At 39.7% G+C, this 17,666-nt stretch overlaps 1 protein-coding gene across 1 annotated transcript in view; it reads right to left on the bottom strand.

Annotated features, from left to right (window-relative positions):
- LOC138758957 (unconventional myosin-Vb-like) overlaps positions 1-17,666 on the bottom strand; it is a 160,428-nt gene that overhangs the window by 108,496 nt on the left and 34,266 nt on the right. The window contains exons 6-7 of the mRNA XM_069928633.1: positions 9,863-10,006; positions 7,702-7,783 (exon numbers count right to left, since the gene is read on the bottom strand). Coding sequence (XP_069784734.1) covers positions 7,702-7,783; positions 9,863-10,006 — 226 coding nt within the window. The remainder of the gene's footprint in view (positions 1-7,701; positions 7,784-9,862; positions 10,007-17,666) is intronic.

Raw genomic sequence — 17,666 nt, 5'->3', positions numbered from 1 at the left:
AAGATGAAAAAGGATTATAATCGGGAAACAGAGCAGTTGGAAAGGAAGATAGTAAGTACAGAAAAGGAATTAGTAAAAAGGGATGATATAACAAAAAGCAGAGAATAGGCAGACAAAAATATTAAATACGAAACATTACAAACGAATAAGGTGGAGAAGAACAGAATGAAAACAAAGCAAACATATTACGAACTGGGAGAAAAAAAAACACATAAAATATTAGTCTGGCAACTTAAAACACAACAAGCTAAAATAACGATATTGGCATCAAGGAAAAAGGACAAACAAATTACATAAAACCCAACAGAGATTAATGAAAATTTTAAGGAGTTTTATGAACAATTATACCAAACTAAGAATGATGGAAAAGATGACAAAATAGAGGAATTTTTAGCTAAAATTGAACTGCAAGAAGAGGAACAAAGAAAACTAATAAAACCATTTGAAATAGAGGAAGTACAAGATATATTAAAAAAAGCTGCCAAACAATAAAACACCAGGAGAGGATGGATTTCCAATAAAATTTTATAAAACATTTAAAGAGTTATGAATTCCTCCTCTCCTGAAAGTAATGAACCAGATAGAAGAAACACAAAACATGTAAGACAGCAATAATTACAGTAATACCAAAGATGGGTAATGATCTATTAACACCAGCATCATATAGACCAATATCTCTACTTAACTCAGATTATAAGATAATAGCAAAATTATTAGCAAACAGATTGGCCGATTGTATACCAAAAATTGTAAAACAAGATCACACTGGATTTATTAAGAAAAGACGAACAACGGACAATGTCTGTAAATTTATTAATCTAATTCATGCAGTTCAAGGAAATAAGAAACCAACAGTGGCTGTTGCTTTAGACGCAGAAAAGGCTTTTGACAGAGTAGAGTGGAATTACTTATTTAAAGTATTACAGAAGTTCAGTCTATCAGAAAAATTTATAAAATGGATTAAAGCATTGTAATAATGGACCGTTGGCGAAAGTAGCAGTAAATGGATATGTATCGAATCAATTTAAATAAAGTAGGTCAACTAGACAGGGATGTCCACTATCCCCCTCATTGTTCGCCTTAGCAATAGAACCTTTGGCAGAACTGATGAGAATAGAAAATAAGATAAAAGGGATAAAAATAAAGGAGTATAAAATTAGCTTATTTGCAGAAGACGTTATAGTATACTTAACAGAACCAGAGATATCAATAAAAGGATTACATAAGAAATTGAAGAAATATTGAGGTGCAATGCAAATAAAAGTGAAGCGATGCCAATGAGTAACGCAGACTATAGAGAATTTTTAAAAGAATCACCATTTAAATGGCAACCACAAGCAATCTGATACTTATAGATCAGGTTAGATAATAATTTAAGCCACTTGTACAAACTAAATTATCAGCCACTAATAAATAAATTGCAGGAAGACTTAGAACATTGGAAAGAATTACCGCTAACAATGATAGGGATGGTGAGCTGCATTAAAATGAACGTGTTCCCAAGGATACAATATTTATTTCAAACATTACCAATTCCCTTAACAGAAATTTTTTTTAATGAACTAAAGAGAACAATAAGGAAATTCTTGTGGAAAGGGAAGAAACCAAGGGTAGCGTTAGATAAATTAACAGAGAGGTATAATCAAGGTGGTTTGCAGTTAACAAATTTTAGAAATTATAGAGCCGCACAATTAAGGTATTTATCGGATTTTTATCAGACAAGGGAAAAACCAGACTGGACTAAGATAGAACTAGATAAAATAGGCGAGAAGGTACCGGAACATATACTTTATAAGTGGGATGAAAAACTGTGCAATATAAAAACTCACTAGTATTGCATCATTTACTTAATACATGGAAGAAGATCCACTTAGAAAGAAAAAAGAACGAATTACCAAATACCAAAATTATTATTGCCACAAAATCCGCTAATTCCTTTTACAATAGATAACCTTTCCTTTAGAGAATGGGAGAGAAAAGGAATCAAAAGAATAGAAAACTGTTTTTTGGGAAATAATTTATTAACATTTGAACAGTTGAAGTACAAATATGGAATAACTCATGGTACAATGTTTCCATATCATCAATTGAAAGCTTATTTAAAGGATAAATTGAGAAACAACTTGAGATTACCTGAAGGAAGCAGCTTTGAATATGTGATTACAGATACAATGATAATTAAAAGATTTATAATGAACATGTACATTAAGCTGCAAGATAAAGAGAGTGATGAAATAAACTATAAACCTAAGCTGAAGTTGGAAAAGGATTTAAACATAAAGATAAAAAATGAAGTATGGGAAAAGTTATGTTCTGGAAATATGAAGAATACAATGATCACAACTTTACATATTACACAGTATAATTGGTTACACAGGGAATATATTACACTTCAAAAATTAAAAGAATGGGACTCAACATTATTAGATAGATGTTTTCGCTGTGGGAAGGAAATGGGAACAACATTACATGCAACTTGGACATGTGCGAAGGTGAATACGTTTTGGGAAGAACTAAATCAGATACTAAATAAAATTACAAAAAATAGCATACCAAAGAAATCAGAGATATTTCTTTTAAATAACATAAAAAGTAAAGAATTAGGCCTCAAACTGGATAAAGCACAAAAAAAATTCATTAGCAGTAGCAAAAAAATGGAAGAGAACATGAGTATACAGCAATGGTACATGGAAATGAATAAATGTATTCCATTGGAAAAAATAACATATAATTTAAAAAATAAGTCACAATGTTTGAACAAATTTGGGAACCATACATGGAACATACCAGAGAGAGCATGCCTAGGTCCTCCATCCCCTAAAATGAAAATGATAAGAAGACAAAACGACTAGATTCAGTGTGTAATAAATAGACGACGCATTTTTCTTGTTTATTTTCCTTCGTGTGAAGATATTGTTTTATGGCTTTATTGTATTATATATGTTGAATACCAATGGGTTTTGGAGGGGGATGGGTAGAGGGGAGGGAGGGAAAGGGGGAAAAAAGGGTCACTGTAAATTTAATGAGAAATGTTTGTATATACTTTGGTTGACATGATTCACAGTGTGAAAAATTAAAAAAAGTTTTTAAAAAGAACTAGGACAGCCAGCGCGGGCTATCAGCGTGGGGACGTCCCCGTGCAGACAGCGCACACCGGCTGCTCCTGGCCTGGCATCCCACACTGGGGTGGAGGGGCAGCTGGGAGGGGAGCTGTCAGGAACTCGTCAACTGACTGACATCCCCTTAGCAGACGCTTTCAGGCGGCTGCATTCCTGTGCCCGGGGGCGGTGGGGAGGGGAGAACCTCAGTGCTATAGCAATTATCCCTCCTGGAGGCCGGTTACAAAGTTTGCCTTGCAGGCGCTTCCAAGTGCCCCCCCCCCCCCCCCCCCCCCCGACAGCCGCATATTAGCATAATATGGAGCTTTACAATTGGGGATTTTGGCCACCTGAAAGTGCCTAAGCAGAATGAGCCAGAAGCAGGAAGTCTCAGAATTCAGACAATACTGAAACAATCCAGACCAACAAAAGGTGTTAATTGGATGTGATAGGAGGTAAGAATTTATCATCTTTGTGCAAAAGGAGACAGGGAAAAGGGAGACAGACAGAGGTGGGGGAAGATGTGGTGGGGAGGAGGGGTTTAATGAAAGCCAGAGAAGTCGATATTAATGAGGTGTTGTTCCTTCAATTTGTTTTTTTTAAACTTTATTTAAAATTTTATAACATGAATAACATATAGGATTACATTTAAAAAAATTAAGAATAAAATAATAAAAATTACAATACAGTATCCATAATCTAAATAAACTATACCCTCCCCAAAAATTATTACACATTAATAACCCAACTCAAATTAGTCCAACCCCCCCTTTCCTCCCCCAAAATAAAGAGTGAAGAATTAATAAAGTTAATAATATATGTGAGAAAAAAAACCCACTTACAAAAAAAAACAACAAAAACATAACCGATTAAAATACTAACAAAAAGAAAAGTAATTAATACTAAAATATCAGACTTAAAAAAAACATATTTAAATCAAACTTAAATGCATATATTTCACAAACGGGGTTAATTAATATAAAAAATTAGTAAAGTTAGTAACATTATCTATCAAAAATTCTTAAACAATAATTCTTAAAACAAAATTGTAGCATGAAAAAAAATGAAAAAAAAACTTTCTCTATAGAGATAAACATTCACCAAATATCAACTAACTTCACATCTATCATCATATTAGTCACATAAACCACCATCTTAAAACAAAATTCAAACCTCATTAAGCATTGTACAATTCAATTTTAGTACTCTTCCACCATTTTTCCCTTTTACTCTTGAATAGTTATCCAATAAAAGCTCCAATACCACATTTAAATATCCCCAATCATTCATTACGTTAAAATTCAGATATCCAAATAATAAAAACACATCTACAACAAAATCTATATCTTCAACAAATGGAGTTGTTCCTTCAATTTGTGAGTGATCTCAGACTGGCAGCACACGAGACCTGAGCAGTCAGGGCAGCAAGGGAATAGGACAGGGAATTGAAATGGGTGACCACTATTACGACAGAGAGAGCCGGAGCTGAACAAACCACTCTCCCAGCCTGCATCCAGTTTCTCCGATGTAGAGGAGACCCTGGCTGACATGTCTGTCCATGGTCTCATGTACTATCCATTCACGGAGTTATTCCACCCACCCACCCCCCACCATTTTCCATTGGGCCCTCCCCCCTTATCCACCTATTACCCTAGATACACAAACCCAACCATCTGGGAAGACCCATTGCTTCTGCCCATTTCTGCCCAACTAGTTTAATCTTACCTTGACTATCTTTTCTCCCCTGGTCCAATCCCTCCCCACCTGCATCTGTGATACCTCACATGCCCTTTATCTCCTCAATGACTTGATTCCCCGAACAGGACTGCCTCATCTCCATGAGGAATGTCCAATTCCTTTATACCTCTAACCCCCACACAGAAGGTCTGAAACCACTTCACTTCTTCCTGGACCAAAGACCCAATCAGTCACCCTCTACCTCCACCCTCTTCTGCCTGGCAGAACTTTTCCTCACTCTAAACAACTTCTCCTTTAACTCATCTCACTTCCTCCAAATCAAAAGAGTAGATTTGCCTTTTCAAAATGTAACACCTCACACTTATCTGTATTAAATTCCATCAGCCATTTCTCAGCCCACACCTCCAGCCTTCCTAAATCACCTTTTAATCTACAGTAATCTTCCTCACTGTCCACAACACCACCAATCTTTGTATCATCCGCAAACTTGCTTATCCAATTCTCCACCCCTACTTCCAGATCGTTAATATATATAATAAACAATAGTGGACCCAGGACCGATCCCTGAGGAACTCCACTAGTCACCAGCCTCCAACTGGACAAACAATTTTCTACCACTACTCTCTGACACCTCCCATCCAACCATTGCTGAATCCATTTCACTACCTCCTTATTTATACCTAATGCCCCCACCTTTTTTCCTAACCTCCTGTGGGGAACTTTGTCAAAAGCTTTACTAAAGTCTAAATAGACAACATCCACAGCTTTCCCTTCATCAACCTTTTTTGTAACCCCCTCGAAAAACTCAATCAAGTTTGTCAAGCTTGATCTACCCCTGACAAAACCATGCTGATTACTCCCTATCAATCTCTGAACCTCCAAATATTTGTAAATACCATCCCTTAGAACACTTTCCATCAACTTGCCCACCACAGACATCAGACTCACGGGCCTATAATTCCCAGGTTTACATTTGGACCCTTTCATAAACAGCGGAACCACATGCGCCACCCTCCAATCCTTTGGGCACTACCCCCGTGGCCAGTGACATTCTAAATATCTCTGTTAATGGCCCCACTATCTGTCCACAAGCCTCCCTGAGTGTCCTTGGGAATATTTTGTCCGGTCCTGGAGATTTATCCACCTTTATCTTTTTCAACACAGCCTTCACTACCTCCTCGGTTATCCTTCTACGCTTCATGACCTCCCCACTATTTTTCTTTACTTCAACTGGTTCAATATTTTTTTCCCTAGTGAATACCGAGGCAAAGAAATCATTCAAAATTTCCCCCATTTCCTTTGACTTCTCACTCAGCCTACCCTCGCTATCTACAAGGGGTCCAATTTTATCCCTCACTAATCTTTTACTTTTAATGTACCTCTAGAAACCCTTTGGATTTATTTTTATCTTTACTGTTTTCCACTAAACTCACTCACCTTTTCTTTCCCCTCCCCCTTTTCCTGTCTTCCCAGTTCCTCTATCTATCTAGCTATCCTTCCTCCCTCTCATTGCTGCTGTCCACTCCCTCCTTTCTCCATCATCATCTCCTGCCTTTGCAACCACCCCCCCCCCCCACCCCTCTTGTTTGGAAGCTTGACAGCATTTTCTCATACTTTGATGAACGGCTCAAGCCCAAAACATCAGCTTTGCTACATAAAGGACACTGTTTGACCTGTTTAGCTTCTCCAGCGTTGTGCATTTTATACACCTATTATCTCTTGCCTGTGGGCTTATCCTCCTCTCCGTCATTTTGTTCGGGCACCTGCCTATACTTAGCTCATACCTCGATGAAGGACTCAAGCCCGAAACATTGGTTATATTATATAAAGTACACTGCTTGACCTGCTGAGTTTCTCCAGCATTGTGTTTTTACTGATAAACAATTGCCCGCCAGCAGAGGGCAATCACATACCCATAATTTCAACTGGCTCTCTTAACAACCTTTTTTTCTTATCCAACAACCTTGGCTCAAGCAGGAAATCACAAACTTTGGAAGTTTAAGCAACTGCAAGCAAAATTTTCTCGTTTCATCAGACACCATACTTCCTGGTGATAATGAGTCCTTGAACCCAATGTACATATTTTCTCACAAGGCTTGAAGGACAAAATTCTCATTGGTTCAGAGTTAGTTGTGAAGTTAATCAAAGCCAATCCTTAAAGGCACACACTACATATGTGAAGGGGAGATCATCCCATCCAGTTTCCCCACCTCTGTGGTAATAGTGTGAACGAGGTTTTTCCAAGAGGGAACCAGGAGGAGCAAGATCGAACAAGATAACTCGTTTAGAAAACACACACTGGTTTTGATTCTATTATATCTAAACCATATGATACATGCAACAAGAAAAAAATTATCCAATGATCACTTAAAACACAAAGGAAACATCCTAAAATTAGAAAAAATTAGGATGTTGTATTGGGCTAATCCATCTTCAATGTAGCACCCTATGACAGTACAGATCTATCACCAATGTATATAGTCTGTATAGTTACAGTATCGAGAGTGTGCTTACAGCGATTGGCTGAGAGCTAAGCCATGCCTACTGTCTGGGCCTTAAAGGGTTGTGTCCCTAGCCAGGTCGGATCATTCCGGACTGGTCGGCCACCTGTGAAGAGCTCCTGTCTTTTGCTAATAAAAGCCTTGGTTTGGATCAACAAGTCTTTGGTTCTTTCGACGAGCTCTACACCCCCAAACTCCCAAGACCCCTGATTACATTAAGCTCAGGCACAGTTTCTAAAACCTCACTGGAAAGTTGAAATATTGCAATTAAAAAGTCAGTAGAGAGTAAAACCAGTCACGAATGTTGATGATCATGTGCAGAACTTACATTCCCATATAATTGATGACCCCTTGACCCAATCATGGAAATTGACATCAGGTGTTTATCGCACCATCATACTTACCAAGTGCCAATTCAGAAAACTCAGCCAGATTAGCAGATGCACAGAGCTGGTAGAAAATGTGATAATTCCTTTCCTCCTCTGCCTGAGAGGGAAAAATAATTTTAACAGTAGGTACCTAGTCAAACCTTTTTACCATAGGAACAGGAAGGCTTCAACCACAAGGTTATCAAAGCATTCAGAAGAAAACCCCATAGCCCAGAGAGTGTCAGCAAGGATACGCTGACAAACAGTTTTTATATCACTATTCCTAAATGTTTGCTCCACAATAAAATATTTGTTGGGGATTACAACATTGGCTGGGCATTCTTTTTTAAATCAAGCCCTTGCCGTAGACACTAAACACTCAGATGTGACATTTTAAAAGGTATCAAGTGAAGCTTTACAATGCAAAAAGCAAGCAAAATAAAGTCATAAATCATACTTCAACTTATGGACTTGACTTGAACAATTGTACTTTTGTTTCAAACTATTTCAAAAGTTACACCAAAATATTAATTGAGCTGCCTGTAAAACCACGTGATTGTTTCTGTACAGGAAAAAGGACAATACAAAATTCACAAATCTTGTTAAAAGTGCTCAAAGCAGCAACCCTCACCAAGCCAGAACATACACCAGGAGCCAGAGGCTTAACATTTGACTGAATCGCAGATTACAGTCGTTGGCAAGACCAAAAGAATCCACTCCCACATAACCATACACATTGTACTTTGCTCAAGTAATACATTTAGTTATTTTAAAATAAGGCACAGGTTACATCCTAAAGTTTAAAAAAAATCAGAAAAACCAAATTTCATAGGTCAGACATTAAACCCACAGGAGCATGGGTGGGGGGGTTGTGGGGTGATGGGTGAATGGGATGGTGAGAGCAAGGGAACACGGGCTATGAAGAATTAAATATTTTAACAAACTATAAAATCAGTAAGTAACATTCATGGATACAGAATTCACTGGTTACAGAGAATGAACCATCAATATTCAGCACCACACAGTGCAACTTCAGATAGACAGAAGGTGACTCAAACACTTACAAAGTTCAAATTTATTGGCAGAGTACCGACATGACATCACATACAACCCTGAGATTCTTTCTTCCTGTGGGCCAGGGCAGAATTTCTGTTTATTGGTAACTGTAACTTTGATCACAATAAAGTGCAATTTTGCAGTAATTTAAAATACTGACTTCATAATTTTTAATATTGATTTTAAGCCAAGCAAAAATATACATTAAAACAAATGAACAGATTCACGGAACCAGCACAAAAACAGGCCCTTCTAGTCTGTGCCAAACTAGTATTCTGCCTAGTCCCATTGTCCTGCACCCAGTCCATAACCATCCACACCCCTCCCATCTATGGACTTGTCCAAATTCTTCTTAAATGTTAAAATTGATCTAGCTGGGAGCTCTGACTTCTGGACAGCTGGGGAGCAGGAAAGATTTACTGCATTCACTTTTCACCAACCAGAAGGAAAATAGGTAAGATTGTAGCAGAGGAAAATTTTGCCAGTTGTTCCCACAAGTGGTTGGTGGGCCAAAGTCGTTATGGCGCTCCTAGGGAAAAGAATAGCAGATCCCAGGAGGATAAAGGCAAACTGGTGAAAGTGGGAAGGGGAAGGTTTCTGAAAACTGCCATGCATTGGGAGAAACAAACCAGAGGTTCAGTGTCGACCTACTTGAAGAACATCAACAGGAGCCGGGGGATGAGGGTGGGGGAGATTGCAGTAGCTGTTGAAAGTCAAGGATAGACAGTAGCAGACAATTGCAGGTTATACGTATACGAATGTTGGAAGGTGATGGGAATACTACACTGCCAGTGCAAGATCCAGATTCAAACTGCAATTTCTCAAGCACCACATGTTACACGATTAATTGAAGAACAAAGACACGTTCATGTTTGTGGTTTAATAATCATGAGGTAATCTTGAAGACAAAACTTGTTTAGGAACTGTTACAGATAGATCTGTTAATAATTGTACACCATTAAATCTGCAGCCCAGCACGAATTTAACATCAAGTATTCCTCAATGAATTTACACATTTCTAATTGAAACCACTGTTGAATTCATACAGAGATTCAGTTTGATTATAGAGTCAAAAACAAGGCAGGTGGGCAAATTAATGGCTTTTTTTTTGTAAAAGGGTGGACTGGAATCAATTCCTCACCTGGAACACAACTCTCGATTTCTCCAACAAGTATGTTCTCATATTGGCCCCCATTATGTGATATCTACGATTAAAATCGATCTCTATGTATTTTCCAAATCGACTGCTGTTGTCATTTCTTGTAGTTTTGGCATTTCCAATTGCCTGATGAGAAAGATATTATAAAGTCGATCTTTAAAATGTTATGAGAAATATTCTGCATTTGATGATGAGCACAGAAACAGACCATTCTGCCCATCTAATCCTTGCCAAACAATTTTCTTGCTTGGTCCATCGACCTGCACCCTCCATATCCCTCCCCTCCATGTACCCATCCAATCTTCTCTTAAAGGTCTAAATCGAACCCACATCCACCACCTCCACTGGCAGCTCATTCCTCTCTCAGAGTGAAGAAGTTCCCACTACTGTTCCCTTTAAACATTTCACCTTTCATCCTTAACACAGGACCTCTTGCTCTTGCCTCAACAAAGTTGAAAAAGCCTGTATGCTTTCACCCTTATATACCCCTCAATTTTGTACTCCTCCATCAAATATCCCCCTCATTCTCTGAAGCTCCAACCTATATAACCTTCCCCTGTAACTGAGCTCTTCAAATTTCAGCAACATCCTTGTAAATTTTCTCTGCATTCTTTCAAAATTATTGATATCTTTCCTGGAGTTACGGAGGAAAACTGCACACAATACTCCAAATTTGGCCACACCAATGTCTTGTGCAACTTCACCTTAACTACCCAACTCCCGAGTACATGCAGATATAAAAAAAATTGAATATATCCCTCCCCATCTCTTTTGGTTCCATATATAGATGACCAGTCTGATCTTCAGTACTAATTATGTCATTTAATATCCTTTTGCTCTTAATATACATGTAGAAGGCCTTGGCAGACCTTCATCATGTCTGCCAGAGCAACCTCTTGCCTTCTTTTAGCCCTTCTGATTTCCCTGTGTTTTCTTGCTTTTTAAAAAAAAATACTCCATCAAGTACAGCCTTTCCCCACTTACAACCATCGTACATAAGACTGAAAAAAAAGTATAAATTTTCAAAAATAAAAAAAATTCTGTAAATATAAAAATTATGCTTGGTGTAAGGTAAAACATCATGAGATGGGAATGTGTAGGGAGTTACCCTGTACAAGGCTGTAACAAGAAGGGGAGGTGTCCTTGTACTCCTGTTAGGTAAAACATCATGAGATGGGAATGTACGGGGCAGTAACAAGATGTGAATGCATCCTTGTACTTACAAGATAAGAGAGACATTGATGGATTGAGAGGCAGGAAGCTAGCAGGGAAAGGATAGCAACAGTTTTAGTCATTGGACAAGTAATGATATGATGATGTTCTAAGCACATATCCAAGGGTATAAAAAAATCACCATTTTGCTGATAACGGCAGAATGCATTCTCCGACTAACCTGGTTGGTCGCAAGTGTTACAATCCGGTAATAAAGAACAAAGAACCCTGATTTCGACTCAGCCTGGTGTTTGTCTCACTCATTCATGAACAAAGCAGACCTAACATTGGTCGTACGTCCACCAGTGCTAATGGCCGTGTGCGTATGATAGTGACCGTCAGATGATATCCCAGCATTGTGTACATCACAGCATCTCTCTCAGTTCTCATCTCAGTTCCCATTCAATAAGCGCAAGTTATTCAAGTAAATCTAACGAATTTTCGTTCAGGATTAAACCATTATTATATTAAACCCCAAAGAATGCTGTAAAGGTATACAACTTCTACATGCCATGCTAACATACATCCAACTTACATCCATTTCAAGATCCATCCGGTCGGTCAGAACAGAACTCGGACGTATGTCAGGAAATGGTTATATCTTCTTGTTCTTTGCTGCCTACATCTGCTATATTAAGTAAAAACAATACTGGAGTAACAAGACCAATGTTTCGGGTTTGAGCCCTTCATCAAGATACCTTGGATGAAGGGCTGATGCCTGAAACATTAGTTATTTATCTTTGCTATATAAAGTTCACGGTTTGACCTGCTGTCATGTTGAGAAGATAATCAGGTTTGGTGGGTTCACAGGGAGATGAGTCTTGACACAAGTGCTACAATTACACGCAACTTAACTAACACACAACAGGGGAGAACATCAAAAGTACTCAATTACTTAAACAACGATAGAGACATTCACATCGGACCTTGGTTGGTCTCTGAAACCAGAGGCCGTCTATGCTCCACATGCTTACACACTCGAGTACACACTCTACAGACAGGACTTTCTCACACACACACACACACACACACACCCCCAGTTCCCTGTACCAACGGCGGGAGTGGGTGGTGTGGCTCTCTGCAAGTTCTGATCTATTGCAGTACTACGGCTTAGGTAAAGTGGACTGCACACCTTACTAGCCACACTTCCAGTGTTGTCCACAGTAGCGACCTGGCATGGAACGATGTCTGAGGCTTGGACCATGAGGCAGAGAGAGAAGGAAAAAAAAATGTGCAAGGTGTGCACTAATAGGTGAGAGCCAACATTGATCGGCAGGTGATGCGACTTCCAAATAAGTTTCAGACAGGGAGGACACGTAACCACCCGCATTCCACAATATTTCAGACAGGCAGGGAGGCCACATGTTTCTCCACAATCTATATAATACATCTGCTGAGTTTCTCTTGCATTGTGTTTTCACTCCAACCATGGTGTCCAGAGTGTTCTTGTTTTAACTTGCTAATATGAACCTCCCTTTTTACCAAGGATAATGTACTCAGTCCCCTACGATATTTCCTCTACACCCATGACAAAACAGCAAAACTACACTCCAACAATCTTCAAATTTGCCGATGACGAGAATTAGGTCAGGTATCAAATGACAATGTGGCAGAATACAAGGAAAAGATTGAAAGTCAAGTGGCACAGTGCCAACATAGCAACCCTTCTCTCACCATTAATAAGACAAAGGAGATGACCGAGGAAAAGAGTATACACACCATTCCACATTAATGGTGCTGAAGTGGAGAGAGCAGATAGCTTCGAATTCTTAGCAATGAACATCTCCCAGGTCCCCACCTGAGACAAGTGCATCAACATGGATTAGAACATGCACCAATGTCTCTACTTTCTGTGAAGACTATAATTCTTAGTTGCACCTCCATAAAACTCTGATTCGAACCACACTTGAGAGCATTGCATTCAGTTCTGGTCACCTCATTACAGGTGCTTTGGAGAGGGTGCAGAGGAGATTTACCAGGATGTTGCCTGAATTGGAGAACATGTCATATGAAGCAAGGTTGACAGAGCTGGGGATTTTCTCTTTGAAGTGACGAAGGATGAGAGGAGACAAAATAGAGGTATATATTATGAGAGGCATCGAGAGAGGGGGCAGTCAGCACCATTTTCCTGGGGCAACAATAGCAAATGCTAAAGGTGAATGGAAGAAAGTTTAAGAGAGGAAGTTTAAAAAAAGAGTAGTGGTTGTCTGGAGTGCATTGCCAAGGGTGGTAGTGGAAAGTGGTACATTAAGGACACTTAAAAGACTCTTAAATCAGCACGTAGGTACAAAGGAAAATAGAGGGCAATGGGTGTAAGGAAGGAGAAAAATTAGATTGTTGTTGAGGTCAGCTCAACATTGCGCTCCGAAGGGCCTGTACTGTACTGTTCTATGTGCTAAGAATAAAGAGGTTCCGCATGTGCCCCCTTGTCCCTCAATTTCTACAGGTGCACCATCAAAAGCACACTTACTGGGTGCATCACAGTGTGAGTCAGGAGCTGCCTTGCTCCAGATCAGAAGAAGGTGGTGAGAGAGAGAAAATGAGTTGGAGAAATAAGTCACTTCCCTCTTCTCCATGGACTCCATCTGCATCTCCCGTTGCCTAGAAAAGGCAGCCAGCGTCCTGAAGGGCCCATCACACCCTGGACGCCCTCATTTCTCCCATCAGACAGAAGCCTTAAGAGAGTTAAATCATCCACTATGTGGCTGAAAGATAGTTTCTTTCCTGCAGCCATCAGGCTCTTGAATGAACCCCATAACAGCATTATCAATGCTGCTTTTGTTTGGTGCTACTTGACCTTACTTTTCGTTGTGATCCTATACTCTGCAAAATGTTCTCTTTACACGGATGTATGAATGTTAGAGGTAACCTGTTGGTCTGTTCGCAGAAGAACACTTCTCACTGTACTAGGCATTTTGGACAAAAAACAAACTCTTATCTGATGCCTCAGCATGCCATAACCCTTTTTAACCACAAATGTTACAAATTTTAATTATTCTATAATATACAAATGGACAAACTCAGGCTTGTGAATCTAATTTGTAAAGGTCAGAATCTGATCAGCCACTGGAAAATGGACTTCCCTGTTCCCCACTCCCTCAACTTCCCCCTCAGTTTCCCATGCTTGGGACAATTCCATTCTTCTCCCTCATGAAGAACAAAGGCAACAGCTAGTGGCCACTTTAAGTCACTTCAGCCAGCCACATGCAATTTAAAACACAATTATCAGTTAGCATTAACTCTAGCTAAATTCCAACATTACAATCAAACGTGGAACAGTAATACAGACATCTTCCCAATGCAATTCATTCCAAATAACATCCCATTCAGCTAGTTCATTGCTAGATTATAAATAAGCACGTTGTTATACTCCAATTAATTATTGCTCAACAGATTATTCTGGTCCACGCATTGAAGTAAAAGTTCAATAAAAACCTAACGTCTTTGGTTATATGATGTACTTTTTGCGCTTTGAGTTTAGTTCTCCTCTGTAAGGTAAAACATCATGAGATGGGAATGTGTAGGGAGTTACCCTGTACAGGGCAGTAACAAGAAGGGGAGGTGTCCTTGTACTCCTGTTAGGTAAAACATCATGAGATGGGAATGTACAGGGCTGTAACAAGATGTGAATGCATCCTTGTACTTACAAGATAAGAGAGACATTGATGGATTGAGAGGCAGGAAGCTAGCAGGGAAAGGATAGCAACAGTTTTAGTCATTGGACAAGTAATGATATGATGATGTTCTAAGCACATATCCAAGGGTATAAAAAATCACCATTTTGCTGATAACGGCAGAATGCATTCTCCGACTAACATAGTTAGTCGCAAGTGTTACAATCCGGTAATAAAGAACAAAGAACCCTGATTTCGACTCAGCCTGGTGTTTGTCTCACTCATTCATGAACAAAGCAGACCTAACAATTTGGTGACCCCGACGTGATGGGTGAGTGAACACTGGACGACGGTTTCTGTTTTTTCTGACAATCATCTCAGCCGGCTGATAAAAAGGTCCAGAGAAGCCTGTTTTAACAAAATTCTCTTTTTTTTAAAAAAATCTTTATGATTGTCAGTAAGAACTGGAGATCGGACAAATTAGACGACCACAATTGAAGGTCGCATGCCAGGATTGTAACACGTAAGTGATTACAGACAAGATAAAAGTCCTTAAGGTGTTTGAATGACATTTATTAAGTGCTTCGCAAGAAACTACTAGAGTTTAAAAGTCTTTATTGTGTCGTTGCAAAGTCCAATAGAGTGAGAAGGTGGTCTATAAACAATTGAGGACCTGAGTTTTCTGCCCTAAACTGGTTATTAAGAGGAGAAATCTCCCACGTGAAGGTTGGGCTTTGAAAGAAAACAAAGGTTCAGGCTTATTGGCCTCAATTGTATCTGAGAGACTGACTTATAAATGTCCGGTAGGTATGATAATGTCTGTACACTTGAGAAGTTAAGAATTTATTTCCCCAATTCGCCGTGGTGGAATACCACAGCAGACACTAGAGACCTTGAGACAACAAAAAAAGTACTCAGGGACACCTGCCTGGTGAACAAGAACGACGACAGAAGGCTGCGACAGCTGTGTCCGGATCAGGTAGGAGATATTAATGAAAAAGTTGACAAACTCCTAAGAGACACCCGGTTTATTCGAAATACTTTTGATAAGTTAAATGAGGGTATTCCCAATATCACCAAGGAGATAAAGTTACGTAAATTCATAGATTGGTACAGGGAAACAGGACAAAAGTATAGCCCAAATATTTGGTTTTCTAGTTGTAATTTAACTTTCAGACCCCTTTGGGAAAACAGAGAGTGGAAAACGAGCAATCAGAGTATACAGGACAGTCTGAAGTCAATTGGAGGACAAGACTTAGACTGTTCCTTTAAAAGATATTAGTCATCCAGCTTGCAAGGAGACATTTTTAAAAGCAATTTTCGTTGACATAGATCCCCTAAACGGACAAAAACCTAAATTAAAACAGGCATTAGAAAGCAGTCCCGCAGCTATGGCTGTACAGTTGCCTGCTAAGACTTTTGACCAAGTTATTAAGGAAATTAATCAGGAATTAGAGGAGCGAAATACCAGTAATGCGGCATTGGAAAAACAAAAAATGCTCCAAAAATGTGTAGACCGCTGGAGGAAGAGGGGTTGGTTACCCGGGGGCACTGAGATGTTCCTGACAGGTGAGAAAAAAAAAAATTTAAAACGTAGAGGCTTAGATAAGCTGGAAGAAACAAAACACAGAAGGGAAAGGAAAAGTGCCTGTTTCCAGTTTCCAGCCACGAAGTGTCCGGGTTTGCTCTCTCCCTCCCTCCTTTCACCCTCCCCTCTCTCTCTTCTCTCCCCCTCTCTCTCTTCTCCCCCCCCTCCTCTCTCACCCACTCCCCCTCCCAATCCCAATCTGTGGCGGTGCTGCCCTGAAATCCCCAGGTTGGGCAGGGCAGAGAAATACAATTTGGTTTTAATTTTGTGCCCACAATTCCAGCTCCGCATCAAATGGGATCCTGTTTTATCCTCTCTCCCTCCCTCTTTCCCGCACCCCCACCATTGCGGGATCAGGGCAGACATTGTGGGCTGACGTGTAGCTCACTCGAGGTGGGAGGGAAGGAAGGAGTGATAGTTCCCAGTGGTGGGAGACCCAATCTGATCCAGACCAGTGATCACAGGATGAGAACCTTTTAAAACCTTTGAAACGAAAGTGTTAATCTGAAGACTTTTCTCCCAGTGGGGCCAGTGCAAGGCATTTTCTCTCTCTATCTCTTGTGCTCTGTGTATCTGCCTCTCTATCTCTCGCTATGCTCTCTCTCTCTCTCTCTCTCTCTCTCTCTCTCATAGTCTCTGGATGTATGTGATGTCATGTATGTACTCTGACAATAAATCATTTATAAGTGAGTCTTATACAATTAAACAAAACGGGACACAGAAAACAAAATCTTTAATCGCGAGTCAGCAAAAAAGAGGGTGAGAGACAAGGAGATGCAGTACCGCGATGTCCTAGCTATATTCGAAGAATTTGGTCTCCCTGATAACCCACCTATTATGGCCCCTGTAGAAATAGCTTGTAGACCCCCGCCCTATGCATATGTGGAGTCACAAGGTGCCCCTGGCACCCCAGATGGGATACTGGAGTCACGTCCCTTATATCCAGATATTGAGACACTGGGGTGTGACAAGAACCTCGGGAATAGGGACACATCAGACGAGGTACAGGCCCCTTTAATAAAAATAGAAGGGGGAGTAATAGATGTAGAGACCCCTCTGGAGTCCAAGAAAATAGAAAAGGAGTTAGAGATACAGAAATGGAACATGAAAAAGGTTCAGGATAACATTAAAAACTTAAACAGAGATATTAATGTGCTGGGGCAGATCAGTGAGGATCAAAAAGAATTAATGGTAGGTGTATTGAAGGAAGTGGAAAAGATAACTACAACACTGTCAGGAGAAATTAAAGCTGAAGGAATGGTAATAGGAGTAAAGGACGAAAAGTGTAGTACAGATGAGGAAACGAGATACGATCCACCATGGGAGGAAAGTAGAAGGAAAAGACTCAGGAGGGAGAAAAATAGACATGCCT

The sequence above is a fragment of the Narcine bancroftii genome, chromosome 3 (assembly GCF_036971445.1).
Source record: "Narcine bancroftii isolate sNarBan1 chromosome 3, sNarBan1.hap1, whole genome shotgun sequence".
Classification (NCBI taxonomy): domain Eukaryota; kingdom Metazoa; phylum Chordata; class Chondrichthyes; order Torpediniformes; family Narcinidae; genus Narcine; species Narcine bancroftii.
This window is presented reverse-complemented; position numbering and strand designations above follow the sequence as displayed.